Source organism: Palaemon carinicauda, chromosome 13 (genome assembly GCF_036898095.1).
Source record: "Palaemon carinicauda isolate YSFRI2023 chromosome 13, ASM3689809v2, whole genome shotgun sequence".
In the NCBI taxonomy this organism is placed as follows: Eukaryota; Metazoa; Arthropoda; class Malacostraca; order Decapoda; family Palaemonidae; genus Palaemon; species Palaemon carinicauda.
Genome location: NC_090737.1, coordinates 6,465,076 through 6,490,571, shown reverse-complemented (window position 1 = coordinate 6,490,571; position 25,496 = coordinate 6,465,076). Strand labels below are relative to the sequence as shown.

General features: G+C 34.3%; 1 protein-coding gene across 1 annotated transcript in view; it reads right to left on the bottom strand.

Moving 5' to 3' along the window:
• Positions 1 to 5,326: 5,326 nt before the first annotated feature.
• The window catches only part of LOC137652162 (potassium voltage-gated channel protein Shaw-like), a 93,098-nt gene continuing 72,928 nt past the window's right edge, over positions 5,327 to 25,496 (bottom strand). The window contains exons 7-13 of the mRNA XM_068385369.1: positions 22,418 to 22,608; positions 22,097 to 22,311; positions 21,710 to 21,919; positions 20,542 to 20,707; positions 11,139 to 11,245; positions 8,135 to 8,585; positions 5,327 to 6,678 (exon numbers count right to left, since the gene is read on the bottom strand). Coding sequence (XP_068241470.1) covers positions 6,548 to 6,678; positions 8,135 to 8,585; positions 11,139 to 11,245; positions 20,542 to 20,707; positions 21,710 to 21,919; positions 22,097 to 22,311; positions 22,418 to 22,608 — 1,471 coding nt within the window. The 3' untranslated portion in view covers positions 5,327 to 6,547. The remainder of the gene's footprint in view (positions 6,679 to 8,134; positions 8,586 to 11,138; positions 11,246 to 20,541; positions 20,708 to 21,709; positions 21,920 to 22,096; positions 22,312 to 22,417; positions 22,609 to 25,496) is intronic.

Below are 25,496 nucleotides of genomic sequence, written 5' to 3'. Positions count from 1 at the left end.
ATGTTGATTGGAGAGTTACTTGAGGAAGCAGATCAGTTTAAGTACTTGGATTGCTGCAAATGGTGGAGCGGAAGCAGATGTACGACAGTGAGTGAATGAAGGATATAAAGTGTTGGAGAGCAGTGAACGGAGTGGTAAAGAATAGACGGTTAGGAATGAATTTAAAGAGAGTGCTGTATGAGAAAGTGATTGTAGTACATTGTACCAACTGTGATGTATGGATCGGAGTTGTGGGGAATGATAGTGACGGAGAGACAGAAATTGAATGTGTTTGAGATGAAGTGTCTGAGGAGTATGGCTGGTGTGTCTCGATTAGATAAGGTCAGGAACGAGGTAGTGAGGGTGAGAACGAGTGAGAGAAAATAATTAGCAGCTAAAGTGGATATGAATGTGTTGAGGTGGTTTGGCCATGTAGAGAGTATGGAAAATGGTCATCAGCTGAAGGTGATGAATGCAAGAATTGATGGGAGGAGTACAAGAGGAAGGCCAAGGTTTGCGGATGGATGAAGTGAAGAAAGCCCTAGGTGACAGGAGGATAGATGTAAGAGGCAAAAGAATAGGAATAGAAATGAATGGCGAACGATTGTGAAGCAGTTCCGATGGGCCCTACTGTTACATCAGCTCACCAGGCTAACCGTTGAGGTAGCAGCACCAAGCGAGTCAGGGTGGGCTGTGGGACCCTAGCATTACCAACCAAACTCGGCCGAGTCCCTCGTCAGACAAGGAGGAAAAAAATCTCCTTTGTTTCTATTAAGATGTTGGCTTCCTCCCGCCCCCCCAAAAATTAGGGGAAGTGCCATGGTAGATAAATGGATATTTAATGAACTAATTTGAATGTTTAGTTTATTTCATTAGCAACATCGGGCAATTTGGTTTTGCTGCAGATAGTCAACGTATAACTAATAGGAGGAAAAAGAAATTTTTCTTTAAAATGTCAATTAAGAAGATGATGAGAGAGAGAGAGAGAGAGAGAGAGAGAGAGAGAGAGAGAGAGAGAGAGAGAGAGAGAGAGAGAGAGAGAGAGAATTCAACTATGGAAAATTTTCTCTCTCTCCATATATATATATATATATATATATATATATATATATTTATATGTATATATATATATATATATATATATATATATATATATATATACAGTATACATATACATGTATATGTATATATATATATATATATATATACATATATATATATATATATATATATATATATATATAGAATATAATCAATAGGAGTAGGAGATAATATATATATATATATATATATATATATATATATAATATATATATATATATATATATATATACATAAACAAAATATAGGAGTCAATAGGCGTATGAGATGATATATATATGTATGTATGTATGTATGTATATATATATATATATATATATATATATATATATATATATATATATATATATATATATATATATATTGAAAATGATCAAACAAATTTTTGCATATTCTTTGAAAATTATGGTAAGGGTATTCAGAATAAGAGCCACTTAGTTTTATTTTTTTTTTTATTTTGATACAGAAAACACAGTATATCAATATAAATTTATTTACAATGAGCACATAATTTGATTGAATTCTATGAAACTGCGTTGTGAAACCTATAGCGTATAGATAAGTATATTCAAAGGGCACCATATAGCGTTAATGCAAAAGCGAGGATTATCCAAACCAATTTCTTATTGACTAGAAATGTCACACTGACCGAATCCAGCTCTTTCAAGAAGGTTGAAGACAACGTAAATGTTTTGGCAAGTTAATTATATATATATATATATATATATATATATATATATATATATATATAATATATGTATATATATATTTCCTCGATATATATATATATATACAGTATATATATATATATATATATATATATATATATATATATATATATATATTCGAGGAAGAAAAGTTTCGAATTATTTTATATTTATTGTTGGAAACTGCAACTTAATTTATCTAATAATGTTTGAAAAAAAAATTTCAATTAGAAAAGTTTCGAATTTTGTGTTATGAATACGAATTAAAATTGCGATCTTTTATATTTATTGTAAGAAACAACAACCTAATTTCTTTCATAAGATTAAAAGAAAATTTTATGGTTAATTGAAAAATAATTTTTTTCGAGGAATTACATTTGAAATTTCATGGCGTGATTAGGAATGAAAATTGCAATGTTTATTATTCATTGTTAGAAACTACAACCTAATTTATTTGATACGGTTAGAGAAAAAAAAAAAAAAAAAAAAAAAAAAAAAAAAAAAAAAAAATCCCGTTAATTATATAATCACTTTTTTTTTCGAGGAATCACATTTGAAATTCACTGGCGTGAGTACGAATCAAAATTGTAATCTTGTATATTCTTTGTTGCAAACTACAACCTAATTTCTTTGATAAGGTTGAAAACGCAAAAAAAAAAAAAAAAAAAAAAAATATTAAGTAAACTTTCGAAGATTGAATTATTTTTTTTCCAGGAATCACATTTGAAATTTCATGGCGTGAGCAGGAAGTAAAATTGCAAAAATTACAGACTAGTATTCTTCTTTATTTCTAAGTTTGTTAAATTACTAAAAGTAAGAAAATATCTATCTCTAAATTATATCATTTCGTACTAGGCATCTTTAAGATTTTTATTATTTTTTTTTTCATTTTGAAATAACGTTTATATAAATAACAAAATTGAGGTTGACCTTACATTGATCTATGGGAAACTGCTTTAAAAAGATTGAAAAGAATCTTTAAGTATGCAACTCCAGAGTTTTCAGTCAGCCTTGAAGAGTGAGTTTCTGTTTAAAGGTTTAAATGTCGCTCGTGAATGACAGAGGCAAGGGGCATTGACACTGCCCTAGCAATCAGGACAATGCCCTAGAGACTGATCATATATTATCAGCGCCCAAACCTCCTCTCCACCCAAGCTAGGACCAGGAAGGGCCCAGGGAGTGACTGCTGATGACTCAGCAGATAGACCTATAGGCTCCCCCAAAACCCCCAAGCTCAGCTCACGAGGATGGTAAGGTTGCAGACCCTAATGGCACTAACGAGTCTGAGCGGGACTCGAACCCCCGTCTGGCAAACACCAGACAGAGACGTTACCAATCAGCCCACAACAACAGGAAATGCAAGCCTAAACTGGTAATTATTAACCTGATCCCAAGAAGCTGTTTCAGAAAAGATATTCGAAATGAGGTCAAATTACAGGAACTTTTGTAACTGCTTCTTCATGAATTCTTCAGCCATTCTCTTTTGAAATTTAAATGATGATTTTAACTTGCTGAGAACCAAGGATTAGTTTGCTTTTTATCAAGAAATTAATCTTTATATCATCTATTTCCCACCAAATTTCTGTAAATGATTTCAAGATATTGAAAACTATTAAAGGACCTTTAATTATGCCTTATTTATAGAAAACAATATTTCATGAACCTTCCCAGGATTCTAAACTGTCTAATTAATCTTTATATCAGCTATTTCCAACCAAATTTCAATCAATTTTTCGAGATATTAAAAACTATTACAAGACATTTAATTATCCCTTATCTATAGAAAACAAATATATTTCATGAACCTTCTCATGATTCTATACTCTCTGTCTCCCATTTTTATATGCCTTTAATTATGACTTATTCATAGAAATATTCTTTCCCGAACCACCTCAGGATTCTAGACTCTCTGTCACCCATTTTCATATATTGACCGCAAAACTGGACAATGCTATTAACCTGTTTACTCCCTGAAGCCGAGAAAAAACATTAAGCCTTATGATATGAAGCTGTGGATACTCACAAAAGCATAGGACGAAAGAAGAGGCAAGGATTAAGCATTGAGTTCATCTGCTGATATAGCAAGGTCACGTAACTGGCGTAATCATAGTATTAACTTTATAAAATTCAAACGGCGTCAAGCGCATGCGCTATTCTAAAGAACGCAAATTCGAACTGTATATATCCTGGACATATTGCAAACAGCTTTAAGGGCAATATCGGTGTCGTCTTGCAGTGAATATATACATATTTTCTGGGTCGACCTGTGACGGCCGGTGAAAAGAGTCCTTCTTTACACTTTTCTGATATAAATCTTCCAAATATATTGTTCCCCCCACATTACGCTGTTTATACAATGCAATTCATTAGCATGTAATACGGGATAAGCAAGCGGAGATACTAAACATAATATTCGATACCTATCCACATAGGTATTTCATATAAAAATCTATTTCTTCTCTTTGGTTCAAGAGCTTCCTTTTTGAAATATGGAAATTCTTGATGAAATATAAGTCATATATGGGTTTGCATTTTAACAAAGCACAACAGACGTACGCACAAACATACAAAGAAGCACACTTACTAGTGTGCGCGCTCATACTTACACACACGTACGCGTAAATATGTTTATATATCTAAGCAATATATATATATGTATATATATATATATGTGTGTGTGTGTGTGTGTATTTATATGTATGCAAATATACTTTATAACTATACAAACACACACATATATGTGGTATATACTATATATATATATATATATATATATATATATATATATATATATATATATATATTTATTTATACACACATATATATACATATATATATATATATATATATATATGTATATATATACATATATATGTATATATACATATATATATATATATATATATATATATATATATATATATATATAAAGGAGACGAGCGTTCATTTAGGAATAAAGTTGCAAACAATGTAACATTATTATTTCAGGATAGGAAGGGTACTTCTCTAATTTCGGAACTAATCATCTACTTCTTTACAAGGCACAGACTCGGGCTGTAGAGCATTAATTAATCTGGACTGTGCTCGAGGTCTCATATGCCTGTTACTTCTTTTTTTTTCTTTTCCTTTTTCCTTATTACTTGGACTGTATCTTTATATATATATATATATATATATATATATATATATATATATATATATATATATGTACACTCCTACTGTATATACATACATATAGATTTATATATGAATTGTATATACATACATATATATATATATATATATATATATATATATATATATATATATATATATATATATATATATATATACATATATGCTTATACATACATTATATATAAATATATATACATATATATATATAAATATATATGCATACATAAATAAATATATATATATATATGCATATATATATAAACATATATACAGAATACACACATATAAACATACATATATATATACACACATATATATATATATATATATATATATATATATATATATATATATATGCTTATTGATACAAATCTCCTTTCAAAAAGTTGAAAAAGTCCAAGTATTTGAATCATACTCCGTTAAGGCATATAGATAAATATTTTCTTTTGGCCACCTTAAGTCACTTAAGATATTCCTGAAATCCCTATTAAAAAAAAATCTACAAATTTCTTCCCTTCTAATAGTAGGCCCTAGGAAATATATATCTATTTCTAGCAAGTTAGAAAAAGTGTCTAGCTACAGTGAAAGTGACCCTTTTTTATACAAAACATATACTTTCTGATTTCGGGTATTTTTATGTCTTCGAGAGAAAGGCAATTGAGACGCGTGAAAGGAGACAGACTTTGTCTTAAAAGTTTCAAAGTCGGTTTTCAATATGAAATTAATTTCAAACTGGCGCTGTATTCTCGCCATGATTTGTCATCGGCTTGGAGGCAAGAAGTCTTTTGTTTTTTGCTTGCAATGTTGCTAAATTGCAGTAAAATAGGGATTTATTGAAATTCCAAACGTAAATTGATTAGACGCTCAATAATAATTGTCTTGAAAAAAAAAATGTGTATTTAGTCTCAATTCGTTATATTTTTCCAATCGTAAATTGGTGATTTGAGGCCCAAAAATAATTGACTTGAAAAAACAATGTGTAGTGAGTCTCAATTTGCTATATTTTCCAATCGTAAATTGGTGATTTGAGGCTCAAAAATAATTGTCTTGAAAAAACAATGTGTAGTGAGCCTCAATTCGTTATATTTTCCAATCGTAAATTCGTGATTAGAGGCCCAAAAATAATTGTCTTGAAAAAAATAATGTGTATACTCAAATTTTTTTAATGAGGTGCATTTGCACCGACTGGCAAGCGATGCCCTTTTAGCTCGGAAAAAGTTTCCTGCTACCTGATTGGTTAGAATTATCTTGTCGAACCAATCAGCGAGCAGGAAACGTTTCCGAGCTAAAAGGGCACCCTTGCCAGTAAGTGCAAATCTGCCTCGCTAAAAAGAATTGACTATAGTAGTCTCAATACTTACATTATTCTAAATAATTTTTTCCTTATTGTCACCACAAGTAATTGTCCGGAGAACAGAAGATGCTTATGTATCAGACGTTGGCATGAAAACGCCAACATTTGGGATAAATTTGAGTTATGCTGAAGACTTCTGGTAGAACAGTAACTAAGTGAGCACTGAGGACCATTAATTTCCTCAATGCTTGAAAAGAGTTCTCGAAAGGAAGCCTCCAGGAACTTATAGTCATGGGTGTTCGACTTCTGGTAACGTTGAATGCTGAGTCGTCGTTTCTGGTACCAGGATGGTTAGCTGAGGTATGCTGCAGTTCTCGTTGTCACCGGTGGGAGACGGCTCTTCGGAGTCTACCGTCTCAACTGCAAAGAAAAAAAAAATCGAAATATGATGAGTTTTGCGTTTTTTTTTTTTTTGTGGTACTTTAGAGAGAAAGGGTAATTTTATCAATAAAGAATATACCGTCTCAACTGCAAAAGAAAAATATCGAATTATGTTGAGTTTTGCGTTTTTATGTGGTACTTTAGAGGGAAAGGGTAATTTTATCAATAATCTACCGTCTCAACTGCAAAAAAAAATGGAAAACAAATATTGAAATATGTTGAGTTTTGCGGGTTTTTTGTGGTACTTTAGAGAGAAAGGTTCATTTCATCAATAAAGAATATACCGACTCAACCGCAAAAAAAAAAAAAAAAAAAAAAAAAAAAACGAAAGTGTATTGAGTTTTGCGTTTTTTTTTTTGTGGTACTTTAAAGAGAAAGGGTTATCTTATCAATAATCTACCGTCTCAATCGTGAAAAAATAACGAAATATCTTGAGTTTTCTTTCTGTGGCACTTTAAAGAGAAAGGCTCATTTTATCAGTAAAGAATCCACCATTTCAACTGCGAAAATTTATCGAAATATGTTGAGTTTTGTTTCATTGTGGTACTTTAAAGAAAAGGGTTCATTTTATCAAAAAAGAATCTACCATCTTAACTGCGGAAAAAAAAATATCGAAATATGTTATTGAGTCTTGTGTTACTCTGTGGTACTTTCAAGAGAAAGTCTCATTTTATCAATAAAGAATCTACAGTCTCAACTGCAGAAAATATATAGAAATATGTTGAGTATTGTTTCATTGTGGAACTTTAAAGAAAAGGGTTCATTTTATCAAAAAAGAATCTACCATCTTAACTGCGGAAAAAAAATATCGAAATATGTTATTGAGTCTTGTGTTTCTTTATGGTACTTTAAAGAGAAAAACTAATTTTATCAATAAAGAATCTACAGTCTCAAATGTTAAAATTGATCCGAATATTTGGAGTTTTATTTCTTTGTAGTACTTTATAGAGAAAGGGCCATTTTATCAATAAAGAATCTACCGTCTCAACTGTGAAAAAACATAGAAATATGTTGAGTTTTGTGTTTATTTGTTGTACCCTAAAGAGAAATGCTCATATGCCAATATTATTTTACAAGTACTAATGAAAATAAAGAAAATATGTTTATTATTGATAATTCACTAATATTATTTGGCCTGAGAACCAAGACTATCCCAAAATATTTCATAACATATAAGAAAAATAAATAGACATGAGAGGATATATAATGAAAATGACAGATAAGAGAAGACATTAAAATTAACAGAATGTGTCCCTACAGATTGCAAAAGAATGGAAAGGAAGAAAAGGCGATGGATTGACAAACTAAGATAATTGGCAGATATAAACTGGCGTAGAAAGACCATACACAGGTGGAAGAACAAGTCTGACGCCCTTGTCCTACAGTGGACTAGTTACCGCTGATATATCCAACGACTGAAAATTAAAATTCTTACTATGGATTGGAGGCACAGTCGACGAAAGCGACCCTTCATCGGTCGGATTATTGTGCCGTTTCCAGTTCACCTCGTCTCTATCACCGCCCCCGTGTGATAACGAGTACTTCCTACTGTTGTTGTTGTAGTTCTTCATGTTGTTGTTGGCAATGATGGCTTCAGAGGCGTCGCCCATTAGACTGGGACCGCTGACGACGTTCTCCGGCACCAGGTGGGTCGAGTAAGGCAGGTCCTGCGAAGATTTCGAGTCGGATTTCTCATTCTTCGAAGTATTGGCTACGGACGGATCTGAACTCGATAAGGACAATATGCCCAGAGTCGAGGCGATGTAGGCCCCTGGGGAAGCCAGGGATTCGCTCAAGGACACCACGCCTCTCCCCGTCAGAGTGCAGCCGGAGGATTTTCTGCGGCCGAAAACGTAGCTCCCGGAACTGAAGGTGGCGGATCTTGGCTGGGCATTGGTAGAAGAAGAAGAGTCAGTGATTTTATCTTTTGTGTTTAATGTTTAAACAATTGTATTGTTAATTTTTTGAAATACGAATATATGTAGTAACCTCTGCATGTAACCAAGTAACAATAACTATTTTCTTATCTCTCATAGTCATGCAAGGTTTGAAATAAAAATACATTTAGTAACTTCTTGAAATACAAATATATTTAGTAACCTCTACACGTACCCACGTAACAGTAACTAAGTTTTTCTCTATCATAGTCATGCAAGGATCAAAATATTATAAGATTATGTGTATATTATTAATGTCCATCCTTAGTATCAAAAGATAAACATCACTGTATTTTCATATTCTGAAAATTTTATCTGATTATACATCTTCTGATAAGGGGATGAGACATTTGTTTTTAAATGTGTGTCTGTTACACAAAACGGGTAAAACTGTTAGTATGGAATATAATCAAACTTGAATGAACGTATTGAAGAGTGCAGAAAACAAACCCACATTATCTGGAGTGCAGAGAAGAAACCCTTATTATCGGGAGTGCAGAAAAGAAACCCTTATTATCGGTAGTGCAGAAAAGAGACCCATATTATCGGAGTGAAGAAAAGAAACCCTTATTATCGGGAGTGCAGAAAAGGAACCCACATTATTTGGAGTCCAGAAAAGAAACCCACATTATCTGGAGTGCAGAAAAGAAACCCTTATTATCGGGAGTGCCGAAAAGAAACCCACATTATCTGGAGTGCAGAAAAGAAACCCCTATTATCTAGAGTGCAGAAAACAAACCCACAATATCTGGAGTGCAGAAAAGAAACCTCTATTATCGGGAGTGAAGAAAAAAACCGCACATTATCTGGACTTCGCTGCACTATCCAAATTTAGAACTTGAAAAGTTCAAACTTGCACCGAATGTTTTCATGTTGAACAGGCCGACATAAGTTTTTTTCATAGTTTTTATATGGAAGTTCTATTTTAATATTGTTATTGTTCTTAAAATATGTTATTTCATTACATCTCTTGTAGTTTATTTGTTTCCTTATTTCCTTTCCTCAGTAGGCTATTTTTCTATTTTGGAGCCCTTGGTCTTATAGCATCCTTCTTTCCAAACTAGGGTTGTAGCTTAGCTAATAATAATAATAATAATAATCATAATAATAATAATAATAATAGAAGATCCTTCAGCACTATCCAAGCACAAAAGATCCTTCTGCACTATCCAAACATAAAAGATCCTTCAGCAATCCAAGAATAAAAGATCCTTCAGCAATCCAAGAATAAAAGATCCTTCAGCAATCTCCAAGCATAAAAGATCCTTCTGCACTATCCAAACATAAAAGATCCTTCAGCAATCCAAGAATAAAAGATCCTTCTGCACTATCCAAACATAAAAGATCCTTCTGCACTATCCAAACATAAAAGATCCTTCTGCACTATCCAAACATAAAAGATCCTTCAACAATCCAAGAATAAAAGATCCTTCTGCACTATCCAAGAATAAAAGATCCTTCTGCACTATCCAAGCATAAAAGATCCTTCTGCACTATCCAAACATAAAAGATCCTTCAGCAATCCAAGAATAAAAGATCCTTCTGCACTATCCAAGAATAAAAGATCCTTCTGCACTATCCAAACATAAAAGATCCTTCAGCAATCCAAGAATAAAAGATCCTTCTGCACTATCCAAGAATAAAAGATCCTTCTGCACTATCCAAGAATAAAAGATCCTTCAGCAATCCAAGAATAAAAGATCCTTCTGCACTATCCAAACATAAAAGATCCTTCAGCAATCCAAGAATAAAAGATCCTTCAGCAATCCAAGAATAAAAGATCCTTCTGCACTATCCAAGCATAAAAGATCCTTCTGCACTATCCAAACATAAAAGATCCTTCAGCAATCCAAGAATAAAAGATCCTTCTGCACTATCCAAACATAAAAGATCCTTCAGCAATCCAAGAATAAAAGATCCTTCTGCACTATCTAAGCATAAAAGATCCTTCTGCACTATCCAAGCATAAAAGATCCTTCTGCACTATCCAAGCACAAAAGATCCTTCAGCAATCCAAGAATAAAAGATCCTTCTGCACTATCTAAGCATAAAAGATCCTTCTGCACTATCCAAGCATAAAAGATCCTTCAGCACTATCCAAGCACAAAAGATCCTTCAGCACTATCAAAGCATAAAAGATCCTTCTGCACTATCCAAGCACAACAATTCTGCACTATCCAAGCATGAAAGATCCTTCTGCACTATCCAAGCACAAAAGATCCTTCTGCACTATCCAAGCACAAAAGATCCTTCTGCACTATCCAAGACCAAAAGATCCTTCAGCACTATCAAAGCATAAAATATCCTTCTGCACAATCCAAGAATAAAAGATCTTTCAGCAATCCAAACATAAAAGATCCTCCTGCACTATCCAAGCACAAAAGATCCTTCAGCACCATCCAAGCATAAAAGATCCTTCAGCAATCCAAGAATAAAAGATCCTTCTGCACTATCCAAGCATAAAAGATCCTTCTGCACTATCAAAACATAAAAGATCCTTACCTGAAGTAGCTGAAGGGTGTCCTTGTCCCCTCGAAGACTATTTCCTAAAGGATCCAGTGCCGGGGGATGGAGGGGCATAGGAGAGCTACTGTAGTAGGAGTCGCAACCTGGAAGGATCGAAGTGGCAAACCACCAGGAAAAAAGAAAACATTTATTTCTTGGATTTTCGTTTCAAGAAGAGCGGTTAAGAGTGTTGGTGATTAGATGGAATTTTCAAGAAACATCTTTTGGTGAAGCCTTCTAAATTTATACTTGTAAGTAATAATTTTATTTATATGAACTCTCAGTAAAGGAATAGAATTCCTCTCATGTGATCTTTCATCTGTTTTATGATTTTACTTTAAATCTTTAATGCAATGATTCCCAATATAGGAATTGATTTGTAAAATATATGAAACTTAAACTTGAGATAAAAAAAAAAAAAGTTAGATTAAAGATTAGCAAAAATGATGGAAAGCAAAAAAATGGAAAAATATCCGCACAGTCAATGTGGGGGGGGGGGGGTATTAATAAATGCTATAATCTAAATGAACGTGCTTATGTTAATTAACTGCATAATCGCTAACTGACTTAATAAATAACACATGTCAAGTGTTTTGCTAAAAGCTGAGTAGTAAACAAACAATGTTTAAAGTTGAATCAGAAATAATGTGCCATTTGGTGTTTTATATGCATGCTCGTGCAAGGAAGTGCATTCCAGTTAACTTATCTGTGATTACGAGGGTCTTCTCCTTGCATTGCCTGGATGAAACCTATAGTGTGTTTCCCCAATTCTATTCAACTTTTAGAAAACCTAATAATTTCCCCTAAAAAAAAAACCTTGGTAGTTCAAACATCAGGTGTTAGAAAGTTTATCAATTAAACCCTGCTTTGATTACCACATTAGGTACTCATTTATTAAAATTTTGGAAATCTGGGAGGATAGATAACGAGAGTAAGATAATGTAAACTACGTACAAAGTTAGATGGACCTTGTTCAAGGTTTTGAGGCTTAAATATAGCCGACATTTAGAATCCTTTTTTTACTTAATCCTGATTATATATATATATATATATATATATATATATATATATATATATATATATATATATATATATATATATATATATATACACATATACAGTATATATATATATATATATATATATATATATATATATATATATATATATATATATCACAGATGTGTTGTCAAGTGTGTTGCAGATGCAATCTACGGTGAAAAACACTTTCTTATAATAAAGTGGTTTATTATGAAAACGAGACCAATTTATATACCAGGTTCACTCTCCGGTGTAAACATTCTATTTTGCACTGGAGTGATGAGAAATTTAATGGATATAACATATTCACAGTAATTGAAATAAGGTTCTGTGGTGTAGTGTGAGTGTAAAGTATATGGTGCTGCACTTTACTCAACGCAGCGAGAAAGGGCCGATGGGGAGGGCACCTGGTTTTAAACGAATTCCCTCAATCATGCCACGTCTCCAAAGATCACTGGCTCACTTTCCAACAACACCCCGCCCCTTATTCTGTTTCCCTTTCTTTCTCTCTCTGGTTCTATATCTCTCTTCTTATGCCTTTTCTCCCAAGAATTATCTGATCACATTGTACGTGACTGCATTATCTTGGCTATGAATGTAATGGTGTAGAGAAGTATGAAAGATATATAGAGAAAAATGTGAAAGTGAAACTTAAGGTAGCCGAGGCAAAGAGAGCGGCTGACTGGAGATGCGGTCAGGGATTGAGTCGTTCATATGAAGCTGAAGCAAATACGAAGACTTTTGGGAAAGAAGAGAAGAAAGTAAGGAAGGGTGTATCGAGAATTGAAGAGCCAGGGAAAGATGAACATGGAAGGTTGTTGAAGGGAGAGGAGTCAAGGAAAAGGTGGGATGAATATTTGGAAAAGTTACTGAAATTGTAGGATAATAGGCAGATATAACTGCTGTTCCAGATGTTGAGGTGCCAGTGATGGGAGATGAGAATGAGAGATTACAAATGAGGAAGTGAAGTGAGCACTAGATGAGACAAAAGCAAGAAAAGCACCTGGTATGGATGGTGTGAGGGCTGAGATGTTAAAGGAAGGGGTGTGACTGTATATGAATGGTTGGTGAGATTTTTTAATATATGTTTTAGGTTGTCAATAGCACCAGTGGACTGGGTGTGTGTGTGTGTATTGTTCAGCTATACAAAGGTAGAGCAAATGTGCATGAGTTTTGTAATTCAAGGGTTATTAGTTCATCGAGTGTGATAGGAAAAGTGTACGTTACAGTGCTAGTTAACAAGATTAAGGATAAAACAGGATGCAATCTCTAGGGCATTGTCCTGCTTGATAGGGCAATGTCACTGCCCCTTGCCTCTGACATTCATGAGCGACCTTTAAATCTTTATTAGTTCAATCTTTTTTTCTAAATGAAAAAAAAAACACGATAGATTGGAGTTACGTGATATGTAAGATATGCAAATTTACAGAATTTTAAGAGATTAAAATAGCAACTGCTCCTTCTTCGTCCAGACTCATCGAACAATAGGCTCAAAACAGACAGATTTTTTTAATGCATTACAACAAACAGTTAAATTGGCCATTAGCTGCGAAGAAAATGTTAGCAATAAACGCTTGTTTACTAAATATGATCTACCTTTCTTAAGTAATTGTGTTAGAGATTTAAGTTTCTATATTAGACGAACTGAATATCAGTATTGTTAGAATGTACTCAAGAATGACTTACTTCCTTGCCAGAGAGAGAGTTCGTGATCCTCCGATCTTCAGGTTCCCAAAACCATCGGTATTTGCATAAAATAGTCTTATATTTGTATACTAATATGCAAAGTGTGAAGTATTAACGGAAAATTCTAATTTCTGATGATTACGTTGTTCTTGTGAAAATATATTTACTTTCAAATGATATTCTTGTAAGAATATATTTACTTCCAAATGAAAGTCTTGTAAAATATATTTACTTTGAAATGATATTGTCTTGTATATATATTTACTTCGAAATGATATTGTCTTGTAAAACATATTTACTTCGAAATGATATTGTCTTGTATAAATACACTGTATACACATCGAAATAACATTGTCTTTTTTTAAATGCAGTTTTCAAACACTGTATTTCTAGGTTCGTTATTCACATTTTCTTTCCCCTATGTTTACCACGTAATTATACTTTGTATTGACTCATACGAATATTTTCTTTTAGTAATGTAAATTTACCCTTTTTTGTACTTGATTCTCAGCTCAATTTGATAATCTCTCTCTCTCTCTCTCTCTCTCTCTCTCTCTCTCTCTCTCTCTCTCTCTCTCTCTCTCTCTCTCTCTCACATTAACGGATCAATTATTGTTTTATAGACTAATCCCCCAGACTCCTAGTGCATAAAATCTCCACCATATTGATTACTTCATACACCTACATAGATGGAAAATTAACATAACAGTAACTTCCTTTTGGCACTTCCTTTTGGCACTTTCGACACTTTCAACAGTTCATTTTGACACTTTTGACACTTTCAACAGTTCATTTTGACACTTTCGGCCCTTTCAACAGGTCATTTTGACACTTTCGACCCTTCTAGCAGTTATTATAGACACTTTCGACCCTTTCAACCGTTCATTTTGACACTTTCGACCCTTTCAACAGTTCATTTTGACACTTTCGGCCAATTCAGCAGTTCATTTTGACACTTTCCACACTTTCAACAGTTCATTTTGACACTTTCAAACCTTTCAACAGTTCATTTTGACACTTTCGACTCTCAAGTTTATTTTGACACTTTCGACCACTTCCACGGGTCATTTTGACACTTTTGACCTCTCCAGCAGTTACTATTGATACTTCCGACCCTTTCAACAGTTCATTTTGACACTTACAACAGTCCACTTCACTTTCGACCCTTTCAACAGTTCATTTTGACACTTTCAACAGTCCACTTCACTTTCGACCCTTTCAACAGTTCATTTTGACACTTTCGACCCCTTCCACAGTTCATTTTGACACTTTCAACCCTTTCAACAGTTCATTTTGACACTTTCGACCCCTCCAGCAGTTACTATTGATACTTCCACCCCTTTCAACAGTTCATTTTGACACTTTCGACCCCTTCCACAGTTAATTTTGACACTTTCGACCCTTTTAACAGTTCATTTTGACACTTTCGACCCCTTTCACAGTTCATTTTGACACTTTCAACAGTTCATTTTGAGACTTTCATACCCTTTCAACAGTCCACTTTGTCACTTTCGACCCTTTCAAAAGTTCATTTTGACACTTTCGACCCTTTCAACAGTTCCTTTTGACACTTTCGACCACTTCCATAGTTCATTTTGACACTTTCGACTCTTTCAACAGTTCATTTTGACACTTTCGACCCTTTCAACAGTTCATTTTGACACTTTCATACCCTTTCAACAGTCCACTTTGTCACTTTAGACCCTTTCAACAGTTCCTTTTGACACTTTCGACCCCTTCCATAGTTCATTTTGATACTTTCGACCCTTTCAACAGTTCCTTTTGACACTTTTGACCCTTTCAACAGTTCATTTTGACACTTTCGACCCTTTCAACAGTTCATTTTGACACTTTCGACCCTTTCAACAGTTCATTTTCATACTTTCAACCCTTTCAACAGTTCATTTTGATACTCAACTCTTTCAACAGTTTATTTTGACACTTTCGACCCTTTCAACAGTTCATTTCGGCACTTTCGACCCATTCCACAGTTCATTTTGACATTTTCAACAGTTCATTTTGACCCTTTCAACAGTCCACATTGTCACTTTTGACCCTTTCAACAGTTCATTTTGACACTTTCGACCCTTTCAACAGTTCATTTTGACACTTTCGACCCTTTCAACAGTTCATTTTCATACTTTCGACCCTTTCAACAGTTCATTTTGATACTCAACTCTTTCAACAGTTCATTTTGACACTTTCGACCCTTTCAACAGTTCATTTTGACACTTTCGACCCTTTCAACAGTTTATTTTGACACTTTCGACCCTTTCCACAGTTCATTTTGACACTTCCATACCCTTTCAACAGTTTACTTTGTCACTTTCGACCCTTTTAACAATTCATTTTGACACTATCGACCCTTTCAACAGTTTATTTTGACACTTTCGACCCTTTCAACAGTTCATTTTGACACTTTCGACCCTTTCAACAGTTCTGACACTTTTGACCCGTTCCACAGTTCATTTTGACACTTTCAACAGTTCATTTTGACACTTTCGACCCCTCCAGCAGTTATTATTGACACTTCCAACAGTTCATTTTGACACTTTCAACAGTTCATTTTCACACTTTCAACAATTAATTCTGACACTTTTGACCCCTTCAACAGTTAATTTTGACACTTGCGACCCTTTCAACAGTTCATTTTGACAATTTTGACACTTTCAACAGTTCATTTTGAAACTTTCGACCATTTCCAAAGTTCATTTTGACACTTTCTACCCCTCCAGAAGTTATTATTGACACTTCCAACAGTTCATTTTGACACTTGCGACCCTTTCAACAGTTCATTTTGACACTTTCGACCCTTTCAACAGTTCATTTTGACACTTGCGACCCTTTCAACAGTTCATTTTGACACTATCGATCCTTTCAACAGTTCATTTTGACACTATCGATCCTTTCAACAGTTCATTTTGACATTTTCGACCCTTTCAACAGTTCATTTTGACACTTTCGACCCTTTCAACAGTTCATTTTGACACTATCGATCCTTTCAACAGTTCATTTTGACACTATCGACCCTTTCAACAGTTCATTTTGACACTTGCGACCCTTTCAACAGTTCATTTTGACACTATCGACCCTTTCAACAGGTCATTTTGACACTATCGATCCTTTCAACAGTTCATTTTGACACTTTCGACCCTTTCAACAGTTCATTTTGACACTATCGACCCTTTCAACAGTTCATTTTGACACTATCGACCATTTCAACAGTTCATTTTGACACTATCGACACTTTCAACAGTTCATTTTGACACTATCGATCCTTTCAACAGTTCATTTTGACACTTTCGACCCTTTCAACAGTTCATTTTGACACTTGCGACCCTTTCAACAGTTCATTTTGACACTATCGATCCTTTCAACAGTTCATTTTGACACTTTCGACCCTTTCAACAGTTCATTTTGACACTTGCGACCCTTTCAACAGTTCATTTTGACACTATCGATCCTTTCAACAGTTCATTTTGACACTATCGACCCTTTCAACAGTTCATTTTGACACTATCGATCCTTTCAACAGTTCATTTTGCCACTTTCAACCCTTTCAACAGTTCCTTTTGACACTATCGATCCTTTCAACAGTTCATTTTGACACTATCGACCCTTTCAACAGTTCATTTTGACACTTGCGACCCTTTCAACAGTTCATTTTGACACTATCGATCCTTTCAACAGTTCATTTTGACACTATCGACCCTTTCAACAGTTCATTTTGACACTATCGATCCTTTCAACAGTTCATTTTGACACTTTCGACCCTTTCAACAGTTCATTTTGACACTTGCGACCCTTTCAACAGTTCATTTTGACACTATCGATCCTTTCAACAGTTCATTTTGACACTATCGACCCTTTCAACAGTTCATTTTGACACTATCGATCCTTTCAACAGTTCATTTTGACACTTTCGACCCTTTCAACAGTTCATTTTGACACTTGCGACCATTTTAACAGTTCATTTTGACACTATCGACCCTTTCAACAGTTCATTTTGACACTTGCGACCCTTTCAACAGTTCATTTTGACACTTTCAACCCTTTGAACAGTTCATTTTGACACTTTCAACCCTTTCAACAGTTCATTTTGACACTTTCAACAGTTCATTTTGACACTTTCAAACCTTTCAACAGTTCATTTTGACACTTTCAACCCTTTCAACTGTTCATCCATAGGGTTGCAAAGTCTTTCCTTAGACTTTTGTAGGAAAACATACAGTCTTTATTTTCAACTATTCAGATATTCACTTCTTCCCACATTTTCACAGCATCCTTTGAATCTACCACAAATGCCTGAAATAATCAACCACTTCAACACCATTATCAATATCAGCATTCTTACTACAGTTTCCTCGTTACCTTTGTTCAATTACCTACATCTTGCGCATATCTATTTTCAATGTTCTCCTCTAGCTAACATTTTGAAAGTGTTTCACTAGATTCTGTAGTTTATCTTGATTATTAATTAATTAAAGTTTATTGTCTGACCATCTTTCATCTCTGTGACTTATAGCTTCACTCTGTTCTTAAAATCATTTTATGGAGATAACAAACTTCTGTCCCAGACCATTTTGAAAGTGTTTCACTATATCTTGCAGTTTATTTTAATTATTTTCAATTATTACTGCATAATCTGAAAACAACAAATTAAAGTTTATTTTCTAACCATCTGTCATCTCTGTGATAGCTTCACTCTGTTCTGAAAATCTTTTTATGGATATAACAAAATTCTGTATCAGACCATTTTTTTTTAGGAAACCAGTCAATTTCCTATATACATATTGTGGTAAGCACTTAAATTCATTAATAACGAGCTGGAATAGCTTTTTCACAATCTATCTTTTATGGTAACTATTCTTAATTCGACCCAATCACAATACATCGATCGATTTGTCTTGTTTTATCCAACTTTATAATAAATCAGTGTTTCATTAATGTCAGGTCGTGTTATCTTGATTCTTGGTAGACAATATTGGTGTTATGATATTTATGAAGAAAAAATATTTATAAAGCACCATGGGGAAGTAATTATGACTTGGTAGTATGTATAAATAAAAGTCAGTCGCATACACACCCCTGTACTTAATGTCCTACTTCAATACGTATTTTTTTTTTCATGTCCCTTATCTCTTCTGTATTTCCACTTTTTTTGAGATAAAATATTCATAATGCACCATGGGAAAGTAATTATGACTTGGTGTATGTATAAATAGTCACTCGCATACTACACCCTGTACTTAATGTCCTACTTCAATACGTATCTTTGTTTTCATGTCCCTCAGTTCTTCTGTATTTCCACGTTTTTAAGATAAAATATTCATAATGCACCATGGGAAAGTTATTATTACTTGGTGTATGTATAAATAGTCAGTCGCATACTCAATCCTGTTCTTAATGTCCTACTTTAATACGTATCTTTGTTTTCATGTCCCTTAGTTCTACTGTATTTCCACGTTTTTTTTTTTTTTTAAGAAAAATATTCACAATGCACCATGGGGAAGTAATTATGACTTGGTAGTATGTATAAATAAAAGTCAGTCGCATACACAACCCTGTACTTAATGTCCTACTTCGATAAGAACCTTTGATTTTTGTCTCTTATCTCTTCCGTATTCCCACGTACAGACTACTGTATACTAACTTGAGGGCTCGTGGGCCTGCAGCGGACGCTGGGGAGCCGGCATAGGATAAATATCATATCCCGAGGATGGCTTAGTCTGTAAAGGAGCGATGGTGAAGCCACTCTGATCTGTGACATACAGACCCAGGTTCTTTATGCCACCCCCCACCTGACCGAACCCGTTCAGCGTTTCTGTGACAGGAGGAGATACAGGGAGCCGTTCTGAGGTTAAAGGTCAAGCAGAGGAGAGGAAAGGCGGATGACCCAGGATCGTTAAGTTTATATAGCGGGAGGTCACATGTGAAAAGAAGATTTATAGTACGTACTATCCATTAAATTATGATCGGTAACTTAAATGTAATTTTTTCATTCACTAAACTTTAAAATAATCCTTGAGCTAGGAATTTGTGGAATAAAAGTACCTTTAATGATATACTTTACGTGCATTAAGGTCTTAAATCCTGCCTTTGCTGTTGTCATTAACTAAACTTTAAAATAATCCTTGAGCTAAGATTTTGTGGAATAAAAATAACTATCAAAGGAAATAATACACTTTACGTGCATTTTAAGGTCTTAAATCCTGCCTTTGCTGTTGTCATTAACTAAACTTTAAAATAATCTTTGAGGTAAGATTATATGGAAGAAAAATAACTATCAAAGGAAATAATACACTTTATACGTGCATTTTAAGGTCTTAAATCCTGATTTTACTTGACACTAAACCTTTTTCTGAGGCATTTCTCTCTACTTGAGAGCAAAATTATAATTTGAAGTAATAACATATATAACACAACAAAGGAAAAAGCCAGTTTTTTATTTATCAATCTAGAAAATGCGTTGGTTTTCCACTGCCTTATCAAAGTTAAATGGAATTATTGACACTACACTTACCTAAGGGACAGTCACCCCAGCTTCCTGGATCTCTTACTTTCAGAACAATAGGATCTATTCACAAGTGTGAGGAAATAAAGAATATACAAAATTAGACTATATGGAAGAGAAAATATATACATATTCTTTGTTGTCATGAAAGACTCTTACCTGCTACCTTAGGCATAATGCCATCTTTAGTAATGCCTTGATGGTGATGCTTAATGGCATTCATACGACGGTTCAAACCGCCGTCGTGGCGCTGTTGTCGTGCGGCCCGTCTAGGTTGCTCCACAGGTAACACCCTCCGGCGCTTCTTAGGCAGTTTTGACCGGGCCTATGAAAAGGCAGAGACAGGAAATAAGGGTTATGGACGAACCTCTAGAGATTTGCTAATGAATATACCTACTTAAGACAGAAAATGTAGGATAAGCATGTGATGGAGAGCTTTTTCGTAAACAAAATGACACTATGAAAAGTAAAATGTCTGTTTCTCTAAAATGAAAAGTATTTAATCATATGATCCTACCAGTATCACAGACAGTGATTTCCAAGGACATGAGACAGAAAATAATGTAGGATAAGCATGGGATAGAGAGCTTTTCCTTAAACAAAATGACATTATGAAAAGTAAAATGTCTGTTTCTCTAAAATGAAAAGTATTTAATCAGATGACCTTACAAGTATCACAGACAGTGATTTCCAAGGACATGAGACCGAAAATAATGTAGGACAAGCATGGGATGGAGATTTTTTTGGTAAACCAAATGACATTATAAAAAGTAAAATGCCCGTTTCTCTAAAATTCAAAGTATTTAATCACATGCGAGCCTATAAAAATGCAGAGACAGCAAATAAGCCTTATGGACGAATCTGTAGTGATTTGCTAATGAATATACCTACTTAAGACAGAAAATAATGTAAGATTAGCATGGGATGGAGAGCTTTTATGTAAACAAAATGACATTATGAAAAGTAAAATGCCCGTTTCTCTAAAATTAAAAGTATTTAATCAGATGTGGGCCTATAAAAATGCAGACAGCAAATAAGGGTTATGGACGAATCTGTAGTGATTTGCTAATGAATATACGTACTTAGGACACAAAATCGTGTAGGATAAGCATGGGATGGAGAGATTTTGGTAAATAAAATGACATTATGAAAAGTAAAATGTCTGTTTCTCTAAAATGAAAGTATTTAATCAGATGTGGGCCTATGAAAATGCAGAGACAGCAAATAAGCGTTATGGACGAATCTTTAGTGATTTGCTAAGGAATATACGTACCTAGGACTGAAAATAATGTAGGATAACCATGGGACACATGGGCGTATTTCTCACCTGCGTATGACTATAAAACATTGAGAAGTTGGAGACGATGACAGGTACGGGCAAGGAGATCGTAAGCACGCCAGCAATAGCGCACAGAGCACCGACAAACATACCCACGTACGTTCTGGGCACCATGTCACCGTACCCCACCGTGGTCATGGTCACTATGGCCCACCAGAGACCCTCTGGTATGCTTTTAAAATCATTGTGGGGATTCGCCTATGGAGAAGAAAAACGAGTTGTTGTTATCGTTTATGTTATTATCATTACATCATACATAATCCTAATCTGTAGTCTAGTCTCTCAGCTAATCCTTCACCTGTATTCTCTCAGTGAATCCCTCACCTGTAATCACAGCACAATCCCTCCTCTGTAACCACTAAGTAAATCTCTCACCTGTAATCTCTCAGCATAGTAGACCAGGGAGGCGAAAATGACGATTCCTAGCACCAAAAAGAACACCAAGAGAGTGAGTTCCTTCGCCGAGGCCTTGAAGGTATGAATCAGGATCTTGAGGCCCCCAGAGTGTCGGGTGAGCTTGAACAGCCTGAGGATTCTAATGATACTCAGAAATTCAATGACTTCCGCTGATTTCCCGCTGTTGTCGTCTGCTGTTGGAAGGAGAAAGGAAAGAGTAAGAAACTTTCTTTCTGTAATGCAGAGGTTAATGTGAAAAATTCAATGAGAATGATGTCCGTGTAGAAGGTAGCTTATTACCTGTGAATTTAGTCTGATTGAGGATGATATCCGTGTAGAAGCTCAGAGTAGCTACAAAGTCGATGATGTTGATGGTGTTTTTGACGAACTCTATTTTCATGGGCGTCACCGTGAAGCGGATCAGTATCTCGAAGGTGAACCAGGCGTTGCAGGCCGCTTCCACGTAGAAGAAGGCGTCGTGGGGGTCAGTTCTGAAAAAGAGAGAAGAGAATGGTGCTTAAGGCACGTGGGGGTCAGCTCTGAAAAGGAGAGAAGAGATAGTGCTTAAGGCACGTGGGGGTCAGTTCTAAAAAGGAGAGAAGAGAATGGTGCTTAAGGCACGTGGGGGTCAGTTCTGAAAAGGAGGGAAGAGAATGGTGCTTAAGGCACGTGGGGGTCAGTTCTGAAAAGGAGGGAAGAGAATGGTGCTTAAGGCACGTGGGGGTCAGTTCTGAAAAGGAGGGAAGAGATAGTGCTTAAGGCACGTGGGGGTCAGTTCTGAAAAGGAGGGAAGAGAATGGTGCTTAAGGCACGTGGGGGTCAGTTCTGAAAAGGAGGGAAGAGAATGGTGCTTAAGGCACGTGGGGGTCAGTTCTGAAAAGGAGGGAAGAGAATGGTGCTTAAGGCACGTGGGGGTCAGTTCTGAAAAGGAGGGAAGAGAATGGTGCTTAAGGCACGTGGGGGTCAGTTCTGAAAAGGAGGGAAGAGAATGGTGCTTAAGGCACGTAGGGGTCAGCTCTGAAAAGGAGAGAAGCTAATGGGCATGCTGTTCTATCCTATTTAGGTTTTTTTTTATATGGGTACTCTGTCCTATCTTATTTACCTTCCTCTTTTTTTTTTGCCCCACCACTAATTTCTAATATAACTCCAATACTATATTTTAGGTTAGGTTAGGTGAGGTTAGGTTTGAATTTTATTCACCTAAATATTTTTTTTTTTACTTTTAACCTAGCCTGTGGGGGGGGGGCAATAACAGGAAAGTACCGTTTAATCTTCCTCTAGTTTTTCTCTTTTTTATGTTTTTATAGTTTAATCACCCTCTTGTTTGTTTTTTTCAAGATTTTGTAGTTTATATATGAGATATTTAATTTAATGTTGTTACTGTTCTTAAAATATCTAATTTTGATTGTATTACTTCTTTTGAAATGTATTAATTTCCTAGTTTCCTTTCCGTACTGGGTTAGTTTTCCCTGTTGGAGCCCTTGGGCTTATAGCATCTTACTTTTCCGACTAGGGTTGTAGCTTAGATTTTAATAACGATAATAATAACAAGCAGAACCCATGTAAATTACACGAAATGATATTTTCAATACTAATTATCTTATTTCTAACCTACACATGTTTGAATAAAATGTCCCGAGATTAATTTTATAATCTAGGTTATGGAAAACGATAGAACTCAATTTTTTGTCTAATATTCAAAAAAAGAGTCAGGTGCTAAAGGCAAAATTGGGAAAACTATATAAGATGAGCTTTTGTTAAGTAATCAACGTCTAATGTGAATTTGTAAGAGTATACCATGAAATTATTTCCGTTTTCTTTAAAGCGTGACACAAAATAAATAACACTCACGCTATCGTATTAATATATAGATAATAAAAATAATAATAATAATAATAATAATAATAATAATAATAATAATAATAATAACAACAACATTATCCAAGTCATAAAATAAAAAAAAATTATGGACCATCAAGAAAATTACTACTTTTTACACTTTAAGAGAAATTATATTTTTCATACCTCAAGAGCAGTAATGGTTTATAAGCTTAAGCAGCAGTGGTATTTTTCAAGCCTAAAAAACGGAAGCGTTTTTAAGTTTAAATGACATTTACGTTTTTCACACCTCACGGTCAGCTACTTTTTCTCTTTTCATTTAATGTTGTTACTGTTCTTAAAATATTTCCTTTTTCCTTATATCCTTTCCTCACTGAGCTATTTTCCCTGTTGGAGCCCCTGGGCTTATAGTTTCCAGCTTTTCAAACTAGAGTTGTAGCTTAGCAAGTAAAAATAATAATAATAATAATAATAATGATAATAATAATCTATATATATTATACGATAGCGTGTGTGTTATTCATTTTGTCACGCTTTAAAGAAAACGGAAATAATTTAATGGACTACTCTTACAAATTCACACTTTAAAGAAAACGGAAATAATTTCATGGTATACTCTTACAAATTCACATTAGACTTTAATTACTTAACCAAAGCACATCTTATATAGTTTTCCCAAATTTTGTCTTTAGCACCTGACTTTTTTTTTAAATATTAGACAAAAAATTGAGTTCTATCAATTTCCATAACCTAGATTATAACTTTCGGGACATTTTATTCAAACATGTATAGGTTAGGAACAGGATAATTAGTATTGAAAATATCATTTCGTGTAATTTACACGGGTTCTGCTAAAAATAATAATAATAATAATAATAATAATAATAATAATAATAACGTCTTTTAAACCTGAAGGACATACAAAAGTGCTATAAAAACGTTGGCAATTTTTACTAGTAGGATACACCAAGTATAATTAGTATTATAACTAGCTAAGCTACAACCCTAGATGGAAAAGCATGATGCTATAAGCGCAATGGCTCCAACAGGAGAAAATAGCCCGGTGAGGAAAAGGAGCAAGGAAATAAATAAACTGCAAGAAAAGTAATAACATAAAAAAAAATATTTTAAGATAATTAACAATATTAAATTAGATCTATCATTTATAAACAATAAAGACTTCATAAAAACAAGAAGAAGAGAAACAAGATAGAAAGAGCGTGCCCGAGTGTACCCTCAAGCAAGAGAGATTAAAAACAAAATTTCTCCAAGGAAAAAAAAAACCATCTTTGAAAGAAAATTCTTAAGGAAATTGAAAAAGTATGAAAAAATTAGGGTAATATCATGGGGAAAGGCTTCATATAAAAAAGATGAATATTAGTCATGTCTTTTTGACAAAGATATTGGTCAAAAGGGTTTTTCATTGAGTTTGTGTGAGAGAGAGAGAGAGAGAGAGAGAGAGAGAGAGAGAGAGAGAGTGGTCAAAAGGGTCTTTCCTTTCGTTTGTGTTTGTGTGTGTGAGAGAGAGAGAGAGAGAGAG